The 27441-nt window shown below is 36.4% G+C and overlaps 1 protein-coding gene across 6 annotated transcripts in view; it reads right to left on the bottom strand.

The window, feature by feature from the left end:
* The window catches only part of STXBP5 (syntaxin binding protein 5), a 104071-nt gene that overhangs the window by 64520 nt on the left and 12110 nt on the right, over nucleotides 1-27441 (bottom strand). For all 6 annotated transcript variants that reach the window (XM_050315118.1, XM_050315120.1, XM_050315123.1 and 3 more), the window contains exons 3-5: nucleotides 12357-12438; nucleotides 11463-11563; nucleotides 816-950 (exon numbers count right to left, since the gene is read on the bottom strand). In XM_050315118.1, the coding sequence (XP_050171075.1) occupies nucleotides 816-950; nucleotides 11463-11563; nucleotides 12357-12438 (318 nt within the window). The remainder of the gene's footprint in view (nucleotides 1-815; nucleotides 951-11462; nucleotides 11564-12356; nucleotides 12439-27441) is intronic.

Genomic DNA, 27441 nt, shown 5'->3' with positions numbered 1-27441 from the left:
ATAAAATGCTTACTTTCATGCTGGAAAACCAGCTTTGGTATTATTCATGAAATGCCCAAGGTGGCCATTGTTACAATAACACAGAAGTAACACTTTATGTTAACTTCTTCCTAAGATGAGAGACTAGTGAAGAGCTGTGTTTGTTTCGGCAGGCTTTAGAAAGTGGTGGACTTCATGTGTCTTTGAAAATAGACATACTGGGAACAAAATAATTGCACAGGAACAGCAGCACACAACTCTATCTTTTCACTCAAAACCCACTGTATTTGTACACACAAATTTGTCACTAAAAAAGGAAGAACAATGACAATAGCTATAAAACATATTTTGCTCTTGGAACAGCTTATTTAAATTTAGGTTTTTAGACAGTCATTTTAAACTCTGAATGTATCAGCCCCCTTAAAAAAATGCATATCTTTACAGTTTGGTGTTTAACTTCAAAGCTGTAGAAGTGACATGTCTGTCCAAGTACCAGCCACATGATAGTTTAATATATATTATTTTTCTTCCATTTTAGCACTACATGTAATGATTTTTAATTCTATTTCTATATTGTCTCTTTTGTGTATTTCTATGTGTATTCCAGGCATGATGATAAAATATTGTTATAGGCAGACACATATATACTAATGTTAACACTTCACATTCAGGAAAACAAAAACTATTTACATGACTACGTACTTTGATTGTATATTGACTGTAGTGAGACTAATATGGAGGCCGCTCTAGATAATGACATTTCCGCAACTGACGTTAATAACAAGTGGGACACTGATGTTCCCTTCCCTCAACAGACAATACTTGATTAAACTCACAGTTCAATGGCTTTATTCCACATGATGACATAGCCTGAGAGAGTAAATGATTCCACATTGACAATGTGAATGTTTCCTCTTTCGGTTCCCACATATAGCCACTTGCTTTGGAAAGGCAGATGACAGAATGTTATCCTGAAAGAAAAAGGCACAAAAAAGAAATTAAAGAAATGTCTTTTGGATATCCTACACTTCAAGGTCTACATTGCCAAAAGGTAGGAAAAACGCAATAGGTAAACAGGAAGATATAAGACAAGTAAAAAAGCCAGTATATGACAAAAGTACTAGATGGACAGACAATGGACAAATTTAGACTAAACAAAAAAATAGAAAGCAAGGTATTCCAAAACTCTTAAGTCATTCAGATAAGAAAAAAATTACAGTCTCCCTTGAAAATTATCATATTGAATGTATCTGATCAGGATTTCTGTAATTTTAAACTTAAAATACAATACTCCTATATTCTACAAATCTCCCTTTGAAATCTATCTAGTTTTAAATTTTAAAGAACTAAGGATTTTAGACATAGTCTTATGCAGATTAAGCTACTTTCAAGTAAGGATTCAAAGGTAAAAGGTAAAATACAAGAAAAATAAGTTCACATGTAATCCAAATTGACCCCTAAAAAGTAACCCTTAGAACAATCATAAACAATTATAAGAGAAATTTTAAAAGTAGTTTAAATTCTAGGCTTTTACTTTAATTAATCTGTGTTTTAATTTTCTGCCTTACAGTTTTCTTTTCTGCTAGAATGAAGTACCTGAACAAAACTCAAGAGCTAACAACAGTATGCAGCAGCAGAGAACTCTTCTTTGACCATAGCTCCAGCATAAATACCAATATTTGAAACCTCAATTATTTCTGTGCTATTGAGTCCTGATTATTGTTGACTATTTCTTCAAGATAAGGAAAGAACATCTGCACAAACTGACAGAAAGCTAACTTGAAATTGGAGTCTAGAAACTTTCTGGAAACTCTAAACCACTTTAATCTGACAAGGTTCTGTATGAAAGAAACTACCAAACTACTTGACTATTAAACTTGGGCTTTCAGAAATGTTTCAGTGATAAGGTAAAACAATTATTAAACAGAATTTTTTTCTGTTAGCTCTAATCCTTAGCTTTATCATTTTTTTTTGTTCTTGTTTCCTCCCAGTTGGGTTGCCTTATTGCCAACTCCATGCATCACTTCACAAGCCTGTTAATAAGTCTTTATGCAAAGAACAGCTTTAGATCCTTTGCATTAGATGCTGTATATGCACACCAACTTGAGCAGAAAGGAAAGGCTAATGGCAGCAATGAAAAATTGCTATGGCTGAGGAGATGTTAATTTGCACTGCAGGTTTCAAAAGTTAAGCTTTCTGTAGTAATACTACCTGGATTCAAAAGTGTACCACTTTGTTTTTACATCACTAATTCCCTCCTAATTAGGAAATACAGTTATCTCAAGAAAAACTTTAATTTATTTGGGTTTTAACTTGATTTCTTTTCCTTGAATATTTATGCCAAAGACACCTTTTTTTTTTTCTATCAAGCATCAGTGAAAAAAGTATTACATTCATGACCTAAAATTCTTTTCCAATTCATTGAAGGTATAGACATTGTAACATATTTAACTAAGCCCATTAATCTGCAAAAAACACAGGTTAAAGGCTTGTGTTTCCCCAGCGTCCTTGGAAAAAAAAAAAAAACTAATAGAAGCTAAATCACATACCTAGGGTCAACCCACTACAATCGGTACATGCTCTTCCTAGGCAGGCAGTTACTATATACACAGTTAAAGCATAAACATAAACCCTCAGCACTCTGCAACACCAGAGCTACTTTTCGTGTCAGCACTCTATGTGCCAGAAGCAGCTGGCAACCAGATCAGTTGGATCCCTAATCATGTCCTAGCAGCCAGAAAAAATATTCAGGAGCAGGGTTGTGGGCCTGTCTTTATTTGTAAGTTAATATTGTCAATTACAGTTGTCCAACACTTTTGTTATAAAGCCCAATCTGTTTCACAACATGTAAAGTGGGCAAAATAAAAGTTGGGGCTTCTGTTTCAACTGCAATAGCACAAGGGTAACATTTAAAGAAGTGCCCAGCTCCTCAATACTTTTGATACTCTTCTTGAATATGCAGGCCTTTTGAATTTACTGTCTCCTCTGTGCAACTGAGATTAATTTTATCAAGAGTTAGCAAACAAAGAAGTGATTCCATACCAACAGTACATCAGAACAGGTAACTTCACAAAATATTTACAAACTCTCAACGGCAGGAGGTTGAAGAGACTCCAAAATTGTGAAGTATAGGCACATAACTGGGTTCTTAACCTTATCTTTTAAAGTGTGCTTTTACCAGTCTTCTGCAATCAGAACAAATCTTGTTTGATTTTTCTATAAACAAAAAAATATTCTTAGAGCTTTTGTTTCACAGAACAGCTAGTTAAATCCAAAAGGAATTCGCCATGTTGGTCTTGCTAGAAATGTAGTCTCCTTGAATGTAGTAAATGATACTCCATTTGCACATAAAAATATTTACTGTTTCTTTATTTTCTTAATAGAAAAACTCTGCCTTTCAACTTTCAAGAATCCAACTATATTTTGACCAAAGTGACTTACTTCAGATAACTGCATTTATTTTAGCAATTTACAGTGTAACATTTCCAACACTAAAGTTCTGAACTTCTCCCTTCACCGAGTAAGGCTTCACCGTAAACTGCACAGATTTTAAACAACCTTGGAAGTTTTACAGCCCTCTTAAAAAATAAAACCCACCATCTGAATGGTCAGTGACAACATACTAGCATTGGTCATACAGGTTGCATTCAGTGACCTATTTTGCTCTGCTGAGAATTAGACTGAGGGTTAAAGGGATTCAAACTAATTTTGGAGGACGGAAACAAAAGGTTAGAGTCTTCTTGTTAGTGATGTAATACTTGCTTATTTGACACTTGGCCAAGAACAGCATATATTTTTTTCTGAAAAACACAAATTTTTCTTTCAGAAACCTATCTTTCTGCCACAAGATTAGAATAATATACTTCATCCATAACATATTTTAAGATCAAGAGAAGTGGAAGTGGTCATTCACAAAAATCTTAATTGTTGTTGTTTCACAACATGTATCAAAAGAATTATTACAGCAAGTGATAATAGAATTTCACTTTAGAGGAATTTAATTATAGAAATATCAAAGAACACGACATTAAATTAATACGAAAGTCAAAGAATTAGGTTTTTAAGACAAATATTACAGAAAAATGACAGGCTGTAATCTTGACTATATTATTAGGACAACAGAAATCCTTCTAAATTCATCTTTACCTGTCCTTAGTCTACTGCATTATGAAGCATTATACACTCTTCAGAATTTTCTCCTGCTTTACCAGAGCACAGTGACAAATACTTTGAAGTATGACAAACGCTGATAACAGGTTTCATTGTTAAGTCACTAAAACTATTTCTAGTGCCTCAGGCTATCATTACAGGTCTGCAGTTACTGTAACTATATTAGCTGCTTTGATCATTATTGTATACACAAAATAAAAAATTTTCTAAGAAGCAAAGCATTTAGCTACCAGAGTTGTATTCTGCACTCCTTTATCTTCAGCTTCTCACGTATGAGAGAGAACAATGTAAAATTCAGAAGCTAAGAAGTTCAATTCTTATGCTAGCATAGGAATCCATGGTCTCTTGTCAAAGCCTTCAAGAGCTTAAAAAAATCAAGAGCCAGTGTCAGAACAATGTACTGACGGGAGCAAGCAGTTGCTTTGATTCTGCCAGACTGCTGCAAAGGGTCTCTCTTCGCATCTGGTAACTGCAATTAGCTTAAAGCACCTACCTGTACAAAAAAAGGCTTCAAAGACCAGAAGGCACATGCAGAGGAAGAAATCCTCTTCAATGCATCTCAAAATTGTTCCATTAAAAGACCATGTGGGAAAATGCAATGCATCATAGGAGCTGAAGCAGGTACTTCAATTTCAGTTATATCCATAACATCACTCCAAATGGTGCTTCTCCAAATATATTGGTTTAAACAGCTGCCTCTTAAGGCAGCTGAGGAGAACCTTAGTTCAGTATCTGAGTTATGGTTGACACTAGTAGTGTCAAGATGGAGTGATGGGTAAATGTGTTAAAGCAAGCTACTTAAGAGTCTTGTGATGCCAATGGTCTGGTTACTTTTTGTGTCATGTCATGACATACCAAGAGGAGTTCACAAATATGTAGTGCAGGGTATTTCATCAGTGGTAAGGAATCATAAGATCTTTAGGGTGTTTGGAGTGAATTCCTTCAATACTGAAAATTTTTTTTTGTTTTTGTATCAGTTGCCTCAAAAAGCATGTAGGAAGTCACAAACTCTGATTTGGAAAAAAAAAGAAAAGCTGTGTCAGAGATGTAGCTTTCCCACAGGAGACAGAAAAATTACACCCATCATGGATGGGGAAGTCAGTCAGATAGGCAGGGTTTAAAGATTAGAGGTCAAATTCTGCCTCATGTCACTGTGAAAGTCGGTGTGAAAGCAAAACAGCTAACAGGGCAACAGAGGTAATCTAAAAGCTGACTCTCTGAAATCTGAAATTTCTGAGTAACAGGATTCAGCACACTGGTTTGTCTTAGTGCCAAAAGGCAGTAGAAGGCAACTGATGCAACTACAGTTCCATTGACCACATTTGCATGTGGAACTCTGCACAAATGCATGGCCTCAAGACAACATTTCTCAAAGGAATCTGACCTTCATAAAACAAACATTCACATCTACAGCAAATCCAGAGTCAATAAGTTCTTCTTCTTCTGCTAATTCCTTGAAAGAAAATCAAACTCTTTCTAATTACATCATCTAGTGGTTCACCAGAGTTAAATTTTTAACCTCAGCAGGTAAAAGGCTTTATACGACACCATCGAGGCAAACAGACCCAGTGATCACTTCCTTTCACTCTAAAAGAAGTAATTTTAAAAAGGGTAAAAAAAAACACCAAACTTTAGTTATGTGGGAGAAACTCTGTTGTGTTGTATATTAAACTTGTAGTCGGTGTATCATCAATTGCAAAGACTCCAAATATTTAACTTCTCAGATCTATTGTTTGGGTATGTATTTGTAATCAAGGGTAAAAGGGAAAACGCCAGACCTTAAAGGTTGGAAGTGAAACAATGATATTGATACAGAGAAAGGGCAAGAAAAAATACACAGCCAGAAACACAAACAATGTCTATCACCACCTGCTTTCACAGGCAAGAAAACCTGTATGTCCTTCTGCTATCCACAAAGTGGCAGAATTGGTCAGTTTATAAATTCAGTGAGGTGGAAGAAAACTCTCACAACTAACCTCTGCTAATGCACAGGCTGGGTACAAAATTACTGTATCTAACAAGGTAATAGGTGTGACAACAGTAGCTTAAAGTCTTATTATTAATGAGAAGTAAATACAAGTGGGATTTTTCACTCTCTGTAGTCAGTTTGTGTTTCAAACACAATGTTAAGGTAGCTGTTTACAGCAAGATACAACGCCAGAGATATTTTAAGCATGATTTTGTAATTCTGAATTATGCAGTTTCATGTTGAGGAAAACTACTTAAATCTCACAGCACAGAAGCTGACATATTAAAAATTAAACTGCTATCAATGCATTCAGGGATCAATATGCAGAGCACTCACGCTAAATGCTCAGTTCTATTTTTATGCCATGATTTTGGTTCTTGCTTTGTGACTTAGCATAAAGACATAAACTATTTCTTTTGGTATTACAACAGGGAACGTCAGCTCAGGAAAGACGTTAAGTCTTGGATAGTAAAACAAAGTTTTCATACTTGTATATAAAGCTGATTTGCAGCAAAGAAGTCTCAAATTTTGTCATCCCATGCTACTTTTACCTTTTTTTTTTTTTTAAATCAAGTTAGTCTGTTCCACCGTCTCAAACTTGGGGCTGATCTATGGTGTGAAACATGCATCACTAACTAGCCAGGGACTTTCACAGATCCTGTTTAACAGTTCCTGTATTGTAGGCAACTTAGGCTGGATTAAGCACCTATCTCAACATCTTTCAATATTTACTCTAATAAGAGGTGTTAACTGCATTTATTTCAGAGCTAACCTAGCCTAACATTAATATTTACTACTAAGTAAATTTAAACAAATATGACATGAAGTTTTCATTACATGTTAACACACAACAATTTTACTATGCTTAGGATATTTATACGTAGATTTGTAGACGACAAAGAAACTAGTTGGTGATTCACTGAAGAGATCTTAGAGAAATACAAAACGTAGGCTACTACGTAAGTTCACACACTGAATTATGCATTCTGAAAAGAGGTACTACTTAAGACACTTCTAACTCACATGACAAGTCACACAAGCAACTATTCTCCATATGCATTTTTCTCCTGGCCCCTACACACTGATTCCCCCAGACAAGGAACAGCAGCCAAATATGACATTGGTTTACTATCTCCTAACTGTTGTTTGGTAACTAGAACATGAAGCAGCTGGAAACACCCACAAATACAACAAACAAAACACTAGAAAACTTGCAGAACTAGCTTGTTTTGCACTGTGCTTTTGCCACCTGTCAGTAATTTCAGCTAGCTGATTTGTTATACATCTAAAACTTCACCAATCCCTGCTTCAGAAGACTTGCTTTGAATTACTAACCATCATTTTTATAAAATGCAGTCAGGAATTTATGAATCTATTATTGGTCAGTTATCTACAGATTCTCAACTAATTTAATGATTCAACATTACAAATCCTGACTTAGAAATAAAATCTGAATAAAAATTCACCAGTGACATGTTGAAATTCAACTCCTGTTAAACAGGACACAAATACTGTTTTTCTGCAATGTCAACACACTTCCAGGTAATCCCAATCAGGCATATAATTTTTGAACTTTAGCATCTACAGATTCCTAGAGCAAGTACTGTTGGAACTAGATTAACTTCTTCAGTCATATAGTAAGAGTTTCAAGACATTTAATCTCCCTTCACAAGCTGATGAATTATCGTTAGTGAAGATAGTTACAAGCCTGCGTTGTAGTATTTAATACTTTAAATTACTCCTGTTTGAGAAGTTAGTTATCCTTATGAGTAGATCTTATTCCCACAACATAAAATACATAAAAAATTGTATTAATTAGGTTTCTAACAACTTTTGTTCTCATGAATTGAGAATGTAGAGGCCCAAAGAAGTTGACTGTAGTCACAGGATGGATTGTGATGCTGCATTCTCCACTTCCTCCCCCCAGACCACACTGTGATCTGAGAAATGCTCATTAGGCCTCGGTCTTGATGAACTGCACTTGGACTAAGCCCCTTTCAAGCTTATCAGAAACACTATCTGTTCCCAGGAACTAATATGTATTTAATAAGCACCTGTTTTTAACAAATAGCCTTGGAAATTTGTTTTTCTTGTGTGAATATCAACCCAAGTAGAATAATATTTTTGTTGTTGAATCTTCAAAGAAAGTTACTGAGTGAATTAACAGTCAGGATGGAAAATTACTATGATGAAAGCCCACTCTCTCACAACCCTCTAAGGAGTGGTCCAAAACAAGACCTTTTTGAGCTCTTGATTTTAAGGGGTTAATGTATATTAAAGCCCACTCTCTAACGACGCCGTGAACAGCAGTGCAAAGTGAGATCCCTTAGAGCTCTCAGTTCCCAGAAGATAAGCGGCTAATGCGTATGTCTCAAACACTGATAACAGATGGCTGTGGAGCCAGCCAAGGACTGTTAGGAGCTAACAGACAAGAACTGTTGGTAATAATCAAGGACTGTTGCTATTAACACACCATGAGAAAGAATAAGATTTGGCTGGAGAAGAGGGGCCAGGTGGAGGTACGGAAGCACTTTTCCTTTAGAAAGAACCACAACACAGTACAGTGCAAGCACAGGAATGAGTAGCAGGCAGTGAACATGGACTATAGGGTGACTACCAAAGACCCTTGAAGCCCTCTATCCCATTTCCAGAAAGGCCTGCAAGAACAGACTATGCACGATAACTAATTTACACAGAAAGCAGGAAACCTATCTTTGGGGTAGACAAACCTGTCCATAAAAAGGTACTCCCCCAAACCTGGGCAGTGCCCCCAGGATCCTGAACATCTCATCAGTCAGACTGAAGCAACTGGATCAACAATTCCTCTCTTCCTTCTCACCCTAACCTTATATCCAAAACTGACAGCCACGTGCTTATATAGTAGGTCAGGGACTAATATACCCATTTCCATGCTAAGTGTAATTTACTAATAATACAGATTCTTTGTGGATCCTCAGACTTTTGTCATTCCTTTCAACCTACAAGCATTTACGACTATGAGGTGGCTTGCTTCCTCTTAAACTGGGTCTTCTCTGGGAGAACCCATCCTTTATTCATGAATGCTCTTCTCAATAAAATTATCAGTTAATATACACCATATAACTGACCTAAGCAGAGCCCATTTACTTCAATTTCACAGAACATACTAAAGCTATTAGGTATAATTGATCAGCAAGAACTCCTAGCATTTTAAAGGTATCCCTTCAGAATTATTCAAGAGTGAATTTTTTTCAGTTCTCTTAAGTTCAAATCACAATGAATCTGGTAAAGAGATTACATGTTATTGTATAACACTTTATTCTATAAACTAGTAGAGAGAAAACACAATATTTGAAAACAGTTAACAGTCATCCAGCATGACCTAAGTGGCTAAGACAATTTACAGATCTGGGATTTTAAGTGTTCTGGTTACTTTTATATGTTACTGTAATGGATATGTTAAAATTAAAATTACTAGATTAGAACAATAAGCCCTTATCTTAAACTATACTGACACCACTCATAGCAACTATGGTGCTCCCATTACCTATCTTAGCAAGGCACAGGTTTTCACAGAAAAAAAACAGTACTCTGACCAAAATTAATAACTAATACAGCCACTAAAGTGACATTAGTGACCTAGAATCCTTTCTACCCCTACTTCTCTTTCTGATAAGAGTACACACAGTTCAAGTCCTGTGACTGGTTTTGCTATTGACATCATCACATTTATAGAAAAAGTACAGTTTAAAACTTTCACTCTGCTTAACCAAAGATATCCATATATCTAAAACTCTAAGCCAGTTTACAACAGATTTGCACACAATCACCTCCTGAGATACCTGTTTCAAAGCATTAGTTAAAAGCCAATATTTCAGGTTGCAAATCATAATTTTATACTGACACTTAAGTAAGTGCTACAAGAGAAAAGTCTTTAAAAAAAAAAAAAAGGAAGGGAGAAGGAGAAAATTCAGTTTGGATACACTATCTCCCACACTTGGACACTCCTCATTAAACTAGTGGTTGTAAATTGGATTTCTCTCCATTTGACTTTTTTGCGGCATAAAGGAACACTATCACTCCCTTGGGCAGAGAATTTTGCTCTATCAACAAAGCTTTCTGTTTCCTGTATAACAGTTCAGAATCACAGAATGCTTTGGGTCTGAAGGGGCCTTTAAATACCAGCTAGTCCAATCCACTTGCTCTGGGCAGGGACATCTTTCAGAATATCAAAGCCTATCCAACCTGTTCTTGAATGCTTCAAGGGATAGGACATCCACCACTTTTCTGAGCAACCTGTTATACAGCATCTCACCATCCTCACAGTGAAGAATTTCTTTCTAATATCTAATCTAAATCTTGCAGTTTAAAGCTATTATTCCTTGTCCTATCCCTAAAGACCCCGTTTAAAAGTTTATGAACCATTATCTTAGAAACAACTTCAAAAAAGACTTAGAATCACTTAGTGATCACTTATTGAACACCAGTAATCTGCATTTATGTTATTTCTGACAAACTTGTTTATAACGTGCTCTTTAAAACATAACCCACCCAACAGTTCGTTACATTAGAAGGTAAGCATTTAATTTACCTCTTCCTATTGCTACCCTTTACTTAAAGCTTATTAATTCCTGATCTATTGAACAGAGACAAGAAGTCATAGATCATTCTGTTCTTGCTAGTATCTTTTGAGTTCCCCAAGCAGTCCATCTCTAATGCATGCTCCTCAAAAGCAAACACAGCATTCCAGTTGAGACTTTACACATACTGGAAAAAAAGGGCTATTTCCTAAGAAGGAAGTACTACTTGCTACCAAAAAAAGGACCTTTCCTGCCCCTGAAATTTAATCAGCAGAATTTTAGAAGTTTAATCTTAAATGTCTCGCTAGTGTGATTATCATGCTGTTACTTGAGTCTCAAAGGTTAGTCGAAATGCAAGTTGTTTTCAGCTTCTCTGACACACGCAGGAGCTCTAATACTGCAGAACTCAGATTTGTCACCACAAGAGAAAAACTTCCAGGTAAAAAATTGAACTAGTGTTCCTGCTGTCTTGTTGGCACACACACTGCCTCTTGTTCCAAAATTCCTTTGAAGACATACACTCAAAGTATTCTACCCCTCCACATATTAAAGATGTGAAAACTGATGTTCAACAACATAAAGTAATAGAAAAATCATCTCAGTTTAGGTGACTAGTGTGTCTACTCACAAGTACTATTGGCCCTAACAGACTGAAATTCAAGCCCAGTGCAAATCCAGTTTCAATTATTTAAGAAGTTATGAATTGGACTGCATTGATAAATCTGATCTTACAATGGTACACAGTGTGATGCTAAGGGGCAAGGTAATAATAAACCAAACCCTACCGTTCTCGGTTGAATTTGAGCGAATGAAGTATAGCAGGTCTCTTCTGACGCAAGTTCCACAGGTGTAAGGTATCATCAGCCAAGGCACTCACAAGAGCTCCCTATGAGAAAGAAGAAGTTTTAGTCAACTTGTTTTAATAACCCTAGTAACAGCACATCATCACAGGGGAAATATATTACATATTTATCACCAGGATGAAAAAAATTCATAAGCATTCACATCAACACCATAGCACAGATAAGTCCTAAGTAGTAGGAATGAGGTAACTGATGTGATCACATGCTCAGCTTGCTCACATTTAGTTCAGTGCTATACTGAGAAGTGATGGGGAAAGAGCTTTTTCCAGTGTGTGCACATCAATTCTCTCATGCCCATATCTGCTTGATAAAGAAATCAAGCAATGAACTCAACAGCTAATATCTATGTGCTGACAAAGCTAGTGATGTCCCTCTACAAATCTGTCCCTAGCTAGCTCAAGTACAGCTGCTACATCCCTATAAACACACACCTGAACTTGAGGGAACATTATTCAGCTCATGTCTAAAACAGTAACTCTATCAAAATAAAATGAACTACCTAGTGAAACTGGTAGAACTATTGAAAAAGTATTTTACCACTTCTACAGGTAAGTGGCAATGTTCAACAACATGATAAGATATTCTTATGAAGTTCTTGTTTATTACAAAAAAGAGTACTCTAGAGACAAAGACATTTTCAGCAGTTAGTCAAGCATTTTCTAAAACTAAAAAAGTTAATTTATTTATAATTGTTTTTACTGTTTGTCATTCATGCTAAGTCATTTCTATTAGCTAACTTTTATGTTTGGTTAATGAGAAATTAAAGAAAATATGTTCTGTATCTTCTTTGAATTACACATACATCATTTTACTAACCTCATTAATCAGGAACTGAAGCTGGATTACTGCAGCTCCACTATCATGTTGGCAGTAGCATTCAACTCCTGGCCGACCAAAACTGGAATTGGTACCATTAAGGAATAATTGTTGCATGTAACAAAAACAAACACACACCACAACAAAAATTTTCCTTTTCATTAATATCACATTCACAAAGGTTGACATCCTGCTTCTAGCTAGTGCAATCAACATATTTAACCACACAGAGCAGAGTGGTTACGAAAACAGTAATTCATAAAAGCCACAAAGTAACAAAGAAATTAAAAGGCACACCTTGAAATACAAAAAGTATGCTTAACTTTTAGTTATTTAAGGGATTCTTCATCGTGGAGAACATAACATTAACTTATTTTAACAGTGTTAAATATCAGAACTAGAATAAAATGAAGTTAATCCAAATAAGTATCATAAAACAAATGATTATATTTTTCAAGTGTTTTTCAAGATCCTTCTCCCCTTTTTTTAAACATTACCTTCAGAAAGAAGAGCTCAATAATACAAGGCATGTTAAAAAAAAAAAAAAATCTGGTCAGAGATGAAAAGATCAGTAGTCAAAATACAGAAGAGTCAATGGAAAATCATGTATAAATTAAGTTTCCAGGATCTCTGTATCAAGACTTCTGGATTCACACCAGCTATGAGATAACAAAAGCTTGCTCATTTTCTCTCTCACACTCAAATCAGTCCTATATTTCCATAACAAGTATTGGTAGAAGTAGCAGCAACACCGGTTCTTTCAGTTCTCCATAGCTGATTCATTTATTAGTTGCAAAGATTATGTATTTCAAATGTGGTTATACACTTGCTTCTGATACAGAATTAAGTTCTCTAACCTCTAGGAAACAGAGCAGAAATAACATAAGTCCAGATGAATTATGCAAAGTGGTCGGTATTTCATCATCGTAGTTTGCCCACGGTTTCTGGATTATAATTTGTCAGGGCTGAACACCTTTTAGACTGGCACCTCAGTTTTTGGAAGAAAGGAAATAGTCCCAAAGCTGTATTCAAACAGGGAATATTATGTACATTTTTTTTCTCTCAGTATATGATAGAAATTAATAAAACAGTACAATTCATATCCATTCTGCAAGTTTTCCATTTTCTGAGAAATTGCTGATTGAAACCGAAGTGTATACAAATACTCTGAAAAGATATGTGCATTCATGCTAGAGACAGTTGAAAGGCTGAAAAGACTATTAGGTTGCATGTAAATCAAAACTCAAACACATCCCCTGCTCAGCCTCTAAGCTGGTGAAATAAAATGTAAGTAGAACAACAGTGAGGAAAAGTCCGCTTCAATGCACTGTGGTATTTTAACTTTTAAACTTAAATCATTCTTCTAGAATTCTAATGAATCTGCATAATATCCAGCTAAGTGAGAGATATACACTAAACAGATGTTGAATAAACCAGTTTTCTTCCCAAAACATAACTAGTAATTTAATTTTGTTCTGGTATGGAAGGACTTAAGAGTCAGCTTGCCTCACCTGTTTGTTTTTTTTTTTGCTTTTATTTTACATTCTTAGCAATATGGTTATTTACAAAGCAGTCATCTGTATTCCAGTCACAGTTTATAGCTTTTAAAAAAAAAAGAGCGGAGGGGGTGTTGCCCCCATAAGTGATACCTTCCTACACAAACTCAGAATACTTGTAATGTGAACTCGTTGCTTTTACATTAACTATGGATTGACTATGCAAATTGCCAGACTGGAAAAAACCCACAAGGAATACCATAAGTTTCAGAGCTGATTGGCTTCAGCCTTGTTCATGCATCTGTATTCACTTGAATTAATAACTATTTGCAGAAATAGATGAAAAGCAATTTCCAAATGTGAAATTCTGATGGTTACAGAAATTTAATTTTAAAACTTGTTATTTATCTGCACTGACACAAATAGTTTTCTAATAAAAGAAGATTTTCCCAGCCCCTCCCCTGAACATCAGTTTTCAGCATAATTAAATGTAAACCTTGTTTGTTCACTCACCCAGAGTTTATTTGGAACTGAGGCTCTACAGCTACCTTGCCTCAAAACCAGAGGAGTACAACCCAGAAAAAAAACAGAAAGCCCATAGATTACTCAAGTTTCTTCTCTCTTCAAATTCTATACCTCAAATGTTTTCTGTAAGTACTTCTGATGCAAATATTTCTGGAAGCAGTGTTACAGTTGGTCAGTAAGAACTTCAAGATTAAGAATGCTTCAATGTTTCCTAAAAAAAAAATTCTTTTATATTTTCCAGAATACCTAAACAATTTTTCCAGAAATCAGTAAATATGCAGTACTGGGAATAAGATTACACAAGCTTTAAATATTCAGAGCAAATTTCTCTGACAAATTAGTGAAGATCTGAAAATAGAATTTGGTGTCTTCTATAGTGCTTACTGTTATAAAAAAAAAAAAAAAATAGTCCTTGCAGCTAGTCTGTCTTAGTTCCTTTGCTGAAGGATTATGTCATCTTCACTTTTTCACCTAGTAGCTAAAATTATTCTTCTCATCTCAAATTAATATCATCCTCCTAACCAGCATTAATCTTCTTTTCTAAAGCAATGCAAAGCCTCCCAGTTTTGCGGGGTATGCTGAGTTGAAAAAGCATGTCACTTAAATACTGACTGTAGAAGGATAATACACGCCTGTTTCAGTACCTGTGAAGACACTTCTCAAACACACAAAACAGGCAGCAAGCCAGGGAATGCAGTTTGCCCAAATCCTCTATACTTGTGTATGTGTCCTGAAGGCAAGAGAACTCTCTGTGCTAAGAAGTTATGGTCTACTATGTAGTGGTTCCCAAAACAGGCAAAAATTATAATGAATAATGACAAGATGGGCAAATCACTTTAATTTTGCAGACAGGAAAAACTCTCTGCCAAAGACCTAGGATAGCTCTGGAGGAAATAGTCTGCTCTGAGCAGTTTTCAAATCAAAGACCCATTCCTTCTTATTTCACTTCCAAGCAGTCCATTCTACTATTTCTGCTTCACCCCCTGTTCCAAATATTAAGAAATTGGATAAATTAATAGCAAGGTGTACTTTTCAATATTGCTTCTGTGGTCCCCATTGCCACTTGGAAATTAAACCTGAAAACCAATAGTATTTCATTGTCTTCACTGCACATTTTTTGAAAAAAGAGACAACAGCTGTGCCTGAGAAAAGGAAGAGATAACATACTCGTGTCCTAACATCAGTGTTCATTTTCATAACTGCTAGAAGTGTAAGTCATACATATTAAATTAAGGTTATTCTGTGCTTTTTCTATCACATAATAACACTTACTTTACTTTCATTTATGAGAAAAAGGCAACATTTCCAAAAGATATCTTTTCAAACAAGCTTCAGACCTATGCTTACACTTCAAGCATTTCCATTAGCAATATGCAAGTTTTCTCTGCAAAGTATTCTTTTTTTAAAGTTATTACTCTTATTTATAGCTTAGCTACATGGGAGCAACTTCATGCACATCTGCCCTTAGCAATCACATTTGAAAGAGAAAATTAATTCCAGAATATTTATGAAAACCACAGAAGAGCAGTCTTCTTTTAATTCTTTAGTTACTCTAAGTAGACCTAGGGGATATTAGGAGATTCTTCATCTGTGGTTGACCCATCTGACATCAGAGACAGTTGAAAAAATTGTAGGAATCAATTCAATCCTTAGCATAAAGCAGTTATCACAGAATCATTTAGGTTGAAAAAACCCTCTAAGTTCATCAAGTTCAACCTTTGACCGATCACCACTTTGCCAACTAGACCACAGCACTAAGTGTCACATCCAGCCATTTCTTGAACACCTCCAGAGATGGTGACTCTACGACCTCCCTGGGCAGTCCATTCCCATGTTTAACAACCTTTTCCATTATGAAATTCCTCATGATATCCAAACCTGAACTTCCCCTGTTGTAGCTTGAGGCCATGTCCTCTTTCCCTGTCACTAGTTGCCTGGGAGAAGAGGTTGACCCCCACCTGGCTATAACCTGGCTAAGGTCTCCCCTGAGCCTCCTTTTCTCCAGCCTAAACAACCCCAGATCCCTCAGCTGCTCTTCATAGGACTTGTGCTCCGTTCTCTTCTCTGGATGCACTCCAGCCCCTCAATGTCTTTCTTGTAGTGAGGAGCTACAGTTTAGATACAAGCCAGGATGCCATTGGCCTTCTTGGCCACCTGGTCACACTTCTGGCTTGTGTTCAGATGGTTGTCAAACTGCATCCCCAGGTCCTTTTCTGCTGGGCAGCTTTCCAGCCACTTTTCCCCAAGCCTGGGGGGGTTGTTGTGGTCAAAGTGTAGAGTCCCTGGCCTTACTGAATCTCATACCATTGGCCTCAGTCCATCAATCCGGCCTGTTCAGATCCCTCTGCAGAGCCTTCCTGCACTCCAGCAGATCAACACTCCTACCCAACACAGTGTCCTCTGCAAACTTACTGAGGGTACACTGAATTCCCTCATCCAGATCATCAATAGAGATATTAAACAGAGCTGGCCCCAACACTAAGCCCTGGGGAACCCCACTAGTGACCAACCACCAAACTGGATATGACACCATTCAACACCACTCTCTGGGCCTGGCCATCCAGTCAGTTTTTAATCCAGCAAAGAGTGCACCTGTCCAAGACATGAGTAATGAGTTTCTCCAGGAGAATGCTGTGGGAAAAAGTGCCAAAGACTTTACTTAAGTCCAAGTAAACAACATCCACAGCCTTTCCTTCATCCACCAGGCAGGTCACCTGATCATAAAAGGAGATCAGGTTGGTCAGGCAGAACCTGCCATTCCTAAACTCATGCTGGCTGGTCCTGATCCCTTGGTTGTCCTGTATGTGCCACGTGATCACACTCAAGATTATCTGTTCCATAAACTTCCTGGACACCAAAGTCAGGCCAACAGGCCTTAGTTCCCCAGATCCTCCTTTCAGCCCTTCCTGTGGATGGGCGTCACACTGGCCAACCTCCAGTCGGTTAGCTAGGACTGATGATAAATGATGGAGAGTGGCTTAGCAAGCTCTTCTGCAAGCTCCCTCAGCACCCTTGGATGACTCTCATCTGGTCCCATAGAATTATGAGTGCCTAAATGGCTCAGGAGGTCACTAACTACTTCCTCCTGTATTAGTGGGGGTCTATTCTGTTTCCTTTCCATTTTCTAACAACAACAAATAGGAGTCAAAGCACTTCTTAAACTTCAAAGTTGCTTAAAAAAACCCACACAGATACAGCATTTCCCAAACAGCTACAAAAAGTGTCAGCAAATTTTCTGTAGAGGTTGTATTTGATAGAATTTTGTCAGAGCTGCCAGTGAGAGGCAATCGTTCATTGGAACGAGACATAATTGAGAAGTACAAATGCAAACAGGATGAAAAAAAAAAAAACCCTGTGATTTAAAATAAAACAAGAAACAAAATTGGTTCTAATGATAAGTTTCTATATGCACAATTCACAGATGGCAAAGCATGTTGTTAAATGAAGAGGTAAAAACATCAATTTAGACCAAACAACAAAAAACTAAAAAGGCTGCAGGCTTTCCTTGATTTTACTTGCTTCGCTTTCTGATACAGGTTCAACTATTTCAGTCTAAAGGCTGTATTTCAGTACTAACAGTGCAAAGAAGGTGACTAACCTAGTATTTTTTCTCGGTGGGATGGAAGAGGAGAACAGTAGAACACAAAGGGAAGAGTAGGAAACTGTTACAAATACTGTTTCTTCTGACTACACGAGATGCAGTGAAATGGGTGAAACACTAATTCACTAAAGTTTTTCCACGTACACAAGAGTAAATCCAGGAAATAATTATGCATTTTTTAAGAACATCAAAATTCAGAAGTAAAATCAAATTTTAACATGTTATTACTGATATCCTACCTCATCCATCCTTTTGGTAGCACCTACCAAAGCACAACATTATCAATTAACCAGGCTTTTCCTCTTACATCCATAGCTTCTTGGCCAAGAATGCTCCAAGGTATGCTTGGAGTAAGAATGATGTCTTTTCCCGGAGTCCAGATACTTTGTACAGACATTGCCAAGAGTAGCATTATCAAATGTAATGTTCTAGAACTAGATGCCAAGTGAATTTATATACTTACTTAACTTATGAAAGCATAAATAACCATAAGTATTATCTAATAAAAGGACAATTAAAGATTTTCAAAGAACATTGCCAATCCTTGCCCAATCCATTATTGTCCATCAACACCAATTGACTGCAAAGCAATTCTTTGCCGGGTCCAGAAATCTTTCTTCATTCACACAGCACGATCTAAAATACTTCCCTTAACTCTTGTCTGACAGGCAAATTCACTTCAGTTATTTTCAAGTCACCAACTACTGAATATTCATAACAGAAGACAGTAACTGTAATCCCTAATCATTTTATCCCAACTTTGTTCAAATATAAGCCTGTTCTCCAATGCCCTCACTACAAACTGCATAGTAGCTAGTCTGGTCTCCCAAGTCAATTTCACTTGAAACTCATCAACCCTTTACATCATTTTGGGCTTATACAGAATAAGACCACAGACACTATCATAACTAATATAAGCTACACTGTCATATGGGTGCTCCCTCCCAATCTTCTGCTGCCACGCAGTAGTTGAAAGTTGCATCCATAATACTTGTTTAACTCTGCCAGGCTCGGTGCTGTGACCACTGCCCTCGGGAGCCTGTTCCAGTGCCCAAATCACCCTCTGGGTGAAGTACCTCTTTTTAATACACAACCTAAACTTCCCCTAAGACAACTTCAGGCCATTCCCTCAGGTCCTGTCACTGGTCACCACAGAGAAGAGATCAGTGCCTGCTCCTCCTCTTCCCCTCACAAGGAAGTTGTAGACTGCAATGAGGTCTCCCCTCAGTCTCCTCTTCTCCAGGTTCAACAGACCAAGTGACCTCAGCCGCTCTCATACACCTTCCCCTCAAGGCCTGCAGTTTTGGTTATCACAAGATAAGAAAGATACTAAGCTCTTAGAGAGCATCCAAAGGAGGGTAAGGAAGATGGTGAAGGGCCTCTTGGAGATGGTCCTGTGCAGGGCTAAGGGTTGGACTCGATCCTTGTGGGTCCCTTCTAACGCATCATATTCTGAATTCTGTGAAATTTCTCTCCTTTTACAGAAATTGTTTTCTCACATCACCTCTCCTTTTGGTGTCAATGCCTTCTTTCTCAAATTAACTACTAATCCCTTTAAAATATTTTATCTCAAGTCAGGTTTTGCGCCATCCTTTACCTTTGCTGTTTAGCTTATCACTCTTCATATAGCCACTTTTACTCACTTGTTTTGATAACGCAGCAGAAAACACAGGTGACTAGAGTACAGGTTTTGAAAAGGTTTTGAAGACCAACTCAAATTTTAAAAAAAGTTCATCATATGTATGAATTTCTCTGTTAGACTTTGCTGTGGCTTATCTCTCCTTACTGATATTAGCTCCTTCCTTTGGACACATTCCTTTAACACTCAATTTGTGTATGAGGCTTAAATCTACCCTTCTGCTTCTCATGCCATTTTACATTGTACCAATGGTGCTAAAATAACTTCCACTTCTAAACATCCTTTTGAAGAAAGTTTATTTCATCACTAGAAGTTTTATCAATACAGCGATGCAGGCATACCATGTGTTTGCTTACACAGCTTTTTGAAGTGGTTATCAGCAAAGTCACTTGTTGAAGCACTAAGAGGGTCATAGATTAGAAGTAGCAACATTTCCAAGGTATAGACAAGAAGGAGAAACTCAGACCCCAAATCAAGGTTGTAGGTACAAGTTTAACTCTTCTGTCTATACGAACTTGATATGACAATCTGTCCCCAGACTCACAGTAGTCACAAGCTGTAAAATCTTCCAAATACCCAAAGTGATGTTCACAGGCAGTACTGCTGATATTGCTTTAAGTATTTCAGCTAGCAGTGTCTAAATGCCAAAAATAAAAATGAAATGCAATAAAGGGGTCTTAGACAAGTTTCCCTTGTCTGCTCAAAGACAAAAGTAGAGACATCTTAAAGATTCTCCATTCAAAATGACACTAGAAAATTGTAAAATTAGCCTCATGCATAAGTAAGCAGTCAATAGCTATCCTTTAATTGGTGCTTTAAGTATTTTGTAACACACTCTAAGACAAGTGTTTTCTATTTTATTTTAAGACTACTCAGGTTCCACTACAGCATAATGTTTAGTTTTGCATATCACCAAAGGACTGAGAAACTTACTATTTCACTACCAGCAAAGTAGTAGTGACAATTTTGTAAGTTTCCTCAAAATTACCACCACAAATAAACTAAGGTACAATTCAAACAACTCAGTAGATGGCACTCTTCCACCAAAATCAAGAGGAAACTATGTCTTCACATAAACAAGGGGTACCATGGAGTTATAACTCTTATTTTAAATATGCAAACCCAATGCCTGTGCATTAAAGTGTCTTATATTTTTTTGTGCTTTTCCTAGAACATGGAAAAATATACACCAAAACATTAAAAGGAATTATTGATTTGTTTAAATACCTGTAATTTTACTTAGCTTCTGTCCCCAGAAGTTGCTTATGCAACCTTAATTCACATCTCCTCAAATGCATGATGGTTATTTATTTTTAAAAGCTAATGCACTAGCTCAACATCAACGGTAAATGTTTTGCAATATTTAGCTTAAATTTTATTTAAACATGTTAAAAAGATAAGTGGTCATTAGCAAAACCTACATTGACAGATTAAAAAAAAGCATTAAAACATGCCATTCTTCAATATGATTAAGATGTAAACCCTAGCTTTAAAAATAACACTACTTATTCCATCTTAACTCTTCTTTTAGATGTTGTTGCAGGTGCCACCTTAGATACTGTAGGTTGTATTAGAGGACTTCAGATGGGTCCTTTCTTTGGACCCAAGAAATGCACCATTCAACAGTGCTAAAGTGTTCCCATGAGAGTATAAATCCAGAGTTCCTGTTTTGTACAAGCTGTGGATGTCAGAAACAAAATCGGTTTTTTTAGCACTGGGAAGGGAATAATTCAAACAGTGTTACAAGATTTCCAAGTACCTACAGCCCAGTTTAATACTACAAGATGGAAAATAAATTATTAGCAGAAAAGCACACAGTCCAATTTAGTTCTCCTATACATCCTTCCTGCAGTTTTTCCTAGTAGGCACTTTAACTACTAGATGGAAGGGAAGTATTACCCTGCAACTCTAGCTTCGGTGATTTTTTTTTTCTGATACTTTAGAGAATCTGCTCATCTCTATCCTGTATACTTCCAGTTCCTGTCAGATTCCAAGTGATGCCTGATACTTCAGGCAGTGCTCATCTGCCCTGCTATTACAAGAATGTTTGGTTTACTTGTTTGCCATCTGCTAGTAATCTGAGTCTGAAGAGCTATTTCAATTATCTTTGACAGAAGGGAAGAAGCCTTGCAGATAATACTTCACTGTAAATTTTATTAAAATAGGAAGTTGAGAAGAGGGGAGAAACCCAGATTAGGCCCATAACCCTTCCAAAGCATTACCTCACCATCCTAAAACAGAGACTCTGTATAAAATGGTGCATGCAATCACAGGAAGCATTTCCAAAGTTACATAACACAGGTAATAATACTACAAGATTGAATCATATTATAGTAGGTTTCACAGACAAAATGTCTGTCTGTCCTCTAGATAAAAGTATCCAAAATAATGGATATCCATATATTACAACTCACTTCCCGTAACTGTTCCAGTTCCAAGGGAAGGGGAAACCCTATTCTCTTCATATGATGCCTTGAAGGAAGTGCAACACGCAGCAAAGTATTGCTTCAAGCCCCTCAAAGACACAGAGCTATATCTGTTTACGCTGCTCAGCACTTCTAAGTTTTTTCCACAATCCTCTAGCTTAACAGAAATATCCAGCAGCATTTCTGCATGAATAAGATGATCTTACAAAAAAATACAAGCACTGGAATTTAATGATTTGACCTCTGATTTATAAGAAGCAAGGAAAGGGTCAAGGGGTTTGGTGGTACAAAGAAACCTGAGCATTTGTGTACACCTGCTGCATAGTGAAGGAAAGGCTGCAGAAACAGTAGGGGTTTCCTTTCGACACACCACTTCCACCTCCTTCACTACCACCCTGCTCCCCAAACGCCAAGAGAAGACATTCACATTTCCATTGCTGTTCCTCTCACTTTTTTAAAAATGGTAAAGAGAAGGCAAAGTAGAGAGCAAGTCTATGCAAGATATGCTTGAAGAAAAATACAGCCAGATTCCTCAGAAAATTACTACCTTCAAAATGACTGTTGTTAAATACAAAACTAAGGAATTTTGAACTATTTTTTTTTAAGCCATTTGGTTTCCACTGGAGTCCTCAGCAACTTATGTACACAAGAACCCCTTTAAGAAAGTAAAATGGTCGTTGCTTACTTAAAAATATTTGAAAATCTAGCAATCATGCATATTCCAAAAAAGTAACCTCTGTCATCACTAGAAGTCACAGTACTACCCCCACAAAGAAAACTCAAACAAACAAAAAAAACCCAAAAAACAAAAAACAAACAAAAAAATCCAACAAAACAACAAGAACAAAACAAAAAACCAAAAACAAACAAAACAAACAAACAAACAAAAACCACAAAAAAACCCAACAACGAAAAAAAACCCAAAAAAATCAAACACTCACTGTTTGAGGAAGACTATCCCACAGTCTAGAACTTTACTGAGGTTTTAATGCTGAACAGACAGGGTTTCCTACCTTCTCTAGGGAAGTTTCCACCTCTGGAAAAGAGCACTTCAGAAATGCCATAGCATGGAAATATCCAGGAGCTCTGACAAAAGTCTGGAAAGGACTCTTCACCCAACCTCAAGATAGTTTCTAAGTAGTAAATCCAGATCATTAAAATTAATTGGCATTGTAGCCTCATCGGTTCAGACCTGCTTTGAGCCAGGAGAACTTGCATTTATACAGGGTAATTCAGTTCTTAAAGTGTTTTGATTAAAATATTTGCTTAAATGTTTTGAGTGTCAGACAGCTTTTTCTACTCAGCAATAGAGAAAATGAAATTAGTTTTGGAAGTTCACTTCTGTAACATTTTCCATCAAAAATACAAGAGGAAAACAGATGTAATCATCAGCCAGCTACTGCAACTCACTAGAAGCTATAACCTGTGGAATTTTATGTATGCTCTGCACAGTGAGGAGTAAAAACACATGAGGGTCAGATATAAGCTGGAATAGTAAGCATTTAAGTTGATATCTTTCAGACAAAAGTCACCTGTGGTGTTCCTCTTAAACACTTACTAGGAAAAAAAACCCAAAACAAACATGGGGGAAAAGCTATTATTTCCAAAATTTTGCTAGAAAAGTTTGAAGAGAATAATACTACCTTTACAAGGTAACATTCAAAGTTTATTTCTTCTTTCAAATGTTAGCATAGCAGAATGGCAATCTTAAACAGGAACAAATAAACCCATTGTATATTTACAGTGGTCAATAGCTCTGTGTGAATAAAAAAAAAAAAAAAATAAAAAATTGAAGAGTTGGACTTCCTGTCAGAAAGAATTCCATCAGTAAATTCAAGTCATATATGTATTAGGAGAAAAAACTAAGTGTATTTTTCCTTACAAAAAGGGAACCTTTTCTGGCCAGCTGTATGGAGATTCCGTTTAGTTCTTTGAAGCATTACAAGTCTGGAAGTGTTCTGCCTGCAAAGTATCCCAACTTCTTTTCAACTAAGGACTATAAAACCTCCTGATTGATACACTGGGGTTGTAGTCAGGTGGCGTCAGTCTCTTCTCCCAGGCAACCAGCAGTAGGACAAGAGGGCATGATCTTAAACTCTATTCAGGGGATGTTTAGGTTGGATATTAGGAAGAAAGTTTTTACAGAGAGAGTAATCAGACATTGGAATGGGCTGCCCAGGGAGGTGGTAGATTCACCATCCCTGGGGGTTTTTAAGATGAGGCTGGATCATCTTAATCATTAATTAATTATTTATGAAGCTGGATCAACTTAGTGCCATGATCTAGCAATCACAGTGGGGTTGGACTTAATGATCTCAGAGGTCTTTTCCAACCCGGTTGATTCTATGATTCTAAAGTATGGCAATCTGAAGTCTGATTATTATTCATTTTTCCCCACTAATGCCCAGGTTCCCAACACCTGAAAACTGTTGTTCCAGGAACAACTGAAAGAACTAGGCTATTGAAAAAAGAATCACCTACAGTTTCCCACACACATTTAGTCTGACTCTTTTAAATTTGTGAGTCTGACAGCCTTCAAATTCACCGTGAGTTAACAGAACTGCAGAGTCAGGACAAAAACATTTCAACAGAAACAAGCCTAACCCCTCCTCACAAACTACATACATACACGAACTCGATCCTCTTGAAGCAAAGAAGAAAGAGGGAAGAGTTAAATAACTCACCTCAGATCAGAGACCCAGGATAGATACTTTCTTGAAAACTATTCACAGACAAGGCCTATAATTCACACTGCTAGTAGCAGCACTGTACTATAACACATAACTAAAAAACTGTAAAGTAGTACTTTTTAAGAATTATTCTCTGAGAAAAAGAAACCAATCATACAGACACTGAGAACTGCATATGTGTAAGATAAATATGGATGAGATTTCAAAAGACAAGCAGAAATTATTTCTATTAACAAATGATTTTCAATAATCAAAACAGCAACTATGAAGGAAACAGTGTCTTCATAAAATCTTCTCAAGCAAAACTGAAAAAAGGGACATTAACTAGCACCTTTTTGATAAAATCCAGGATGAAGTCTATTTTATTAAAAATACCGTAATAGACCAATACATGTATGCCAATCAAACATCAACAAAAATAGTACACTGGATGGCATTTATAAGTAGTCATATAAAGAAAAAAGACAACCAGAGAAGTAACATACCAAATAATAGCTGTAACCAGGATTGAGCTATTTTTTTGGGAGCTGAAAATGATATATTTATAGTGGTTCAGTATCACTTATACAGAACACACTTAACACTGATCACCTTTAAAGATTCTCCATTAAAACACTAAGACACCGTTAGCAACAAGCATCCCCATATATAATTTCATCAGAAGTGAATGTCCCCAAATTAAGTACAGTTGTATAATTTACAGTTACTGTCTGTACTATAGGAAACAATCAAAGATAGAGAATCCTCTCTATGCTGAAACTTTTAGGGTTGTATTTTTGTAGAACAACCTATGTGGACAAAGTTTTCCAACTATGTTTTAAAATATTTTACCTGTATTATAAGCAAAATCTACTAAATTTGATAAATATAAATTTCAGAAATATTTTGCACAAACAGTCTCTTTGTATGAATTTTTATTTATTTGATCTGGAAATTATTGGCAGAGTATACATATAAAAAAAAAAATTTTAATACTGCCAGAATTCAAAAGTAGTTTTTGTCCTTTGCTACTCTGGTAAGAAACAATATTATATAAGTTTTTGCCTGCTGCCTCTCCTGTAAAGCACTTATAAAATCCCTTTTTATCTTTTTTTTTTACTAACCTTTTACTATAAACATAATTGGGACTATATTCACAATACTTCCACAGGCAATGTCTTTAGGAAAACAAGTACCATCACGTCTTAGGCAGCCACATATACTGTGGGTAATTGAAAAAAATTTCAATCTATGTCTTTATTTAGTTTTTTTAAACTAAAAGATAGAGAAGTAAGTACAAAATATGTGTATTATGAAAATGGTATTATTCTTTGTGAGTGACTGCTACTTGAATAATATTTCCTTTGACCAACAGCCCTTATGAAAAACATGGAGACTTTACTAATAAGACTGTACTTTTAAGAGCTAGACTACCCTTTTTCCAGGTTAGTAGCAGGATTTCTTTTTTAAATGCTACATTACTCATCTAATTATTTTAAAAAATGAGGGGATATTCACCATGCCAGCAAGTTAATTGTTGGTTTTGGCTGTGTTTTGGGTTTTTTGTTTTTTGTTGTCGTTTGGAGGGGGTTTTGTGAGTTTCCTTTTTCTCTGACATTTAAGGGTGGCTGTGAAGCTAATCTTACTTCATCAGTTTACTATACAGGTTTGGAACACATATAAAAGAGAATGCCAGGCGAGTTATCGCTCTGTAGCCCATTCTGCATATTAATAAGCATCACTAAAGCTTAGTAACTGTACTTCTAATATCAACACTACAAAGTTCAGTTAAGAATGTTTTTCAACTGTGAAGATGAACATCTGCTCTGTTTAACAAGGTAGTATGACTGGAAAGAGCATATGCTAAAAAAGACAGGCACACTAATCCTATCAATTCAACATTAAGTGATCACAAAAAATTAGTAGTCTATATTTTTCCCTAATGAGCAAGTAGAAAAATGCAAATAGCTTTTGTCCATCTGCTGCTGTTGACTACAAATCAGTGTTACTAGATGGGAAAGAGGAAGAGTCTTTAGTAGGAACTGTTATCAAAAACATTGGACACCAGCTGGATTACCTCTTTACTTGTCTAATCTTGAAGTGTTAAATATTCATGTGAACCAAAAATCTAATAATATTAATTGAACACATACAGAGTACAAGGCTGGTAGGAACTTCAAGAGGCTACACAATACAATCCCCAGCTTAAAATAGCAGGAATCACATGAAATAAAACACCTCACTTAGCTGAAGTGCAGAGGTCTTGCTTCCTTTGGATCTGCATATTTTTTTTTTAGTTCCCTAGCTTACAAAGTTCCAAAGTTAAACTCCTGTGAAGAGTTTCAAAAGAACAGAGAAGTGGGAGAAGATAATTAATTCTTGGAGAATCCATGGGAAATACCTCATAAAAGGGTGAGTTTGACCTACAGCCTTCTTGGTGGAGAACCTAACCTCCTTTCTCCACCAGCATTGCTTGTAAGAGCACTGTGTGTGTTGAGTGGGCCAGGCTAAGACTTAATGTCAACATGGAAGCAATGGCCACTGCAGTTACATTATCTCACTCTTAGAAGGAAACAAAGCTTCTGGTTTCCCAAACAGAAACCAGGTTTTGTTACTACCTTATTAAGGTGTTTATGAAACAAAATACCATGATATTCAACAAAATGAGTAAATACACTAGCCTCTAGTTATTTCTATTGACTATAAACTTCTCTCTGTACAACAGTGAC

The sequence above is a fragment of the Myiozetetes cayanensis genome, unplaced genomic scaffold (assembly GCF_022539395.1).
Source record: "Myiozetetes cayanensis isolate MyiCay16 unplaced genomic scaffold, myiCay2020 scf2-11, whole genome shotgun sequence".
NCBI classification, from domain to species: Eukaryota; Metazoa; Chordata; class Aves; order Passeriformes; family Tyrannidae; genus Myiozetetes; species Myiozetetes cayanensis.
This window is presented reverse-complemented; position numbering and strand designations above follow the sequence as displayed.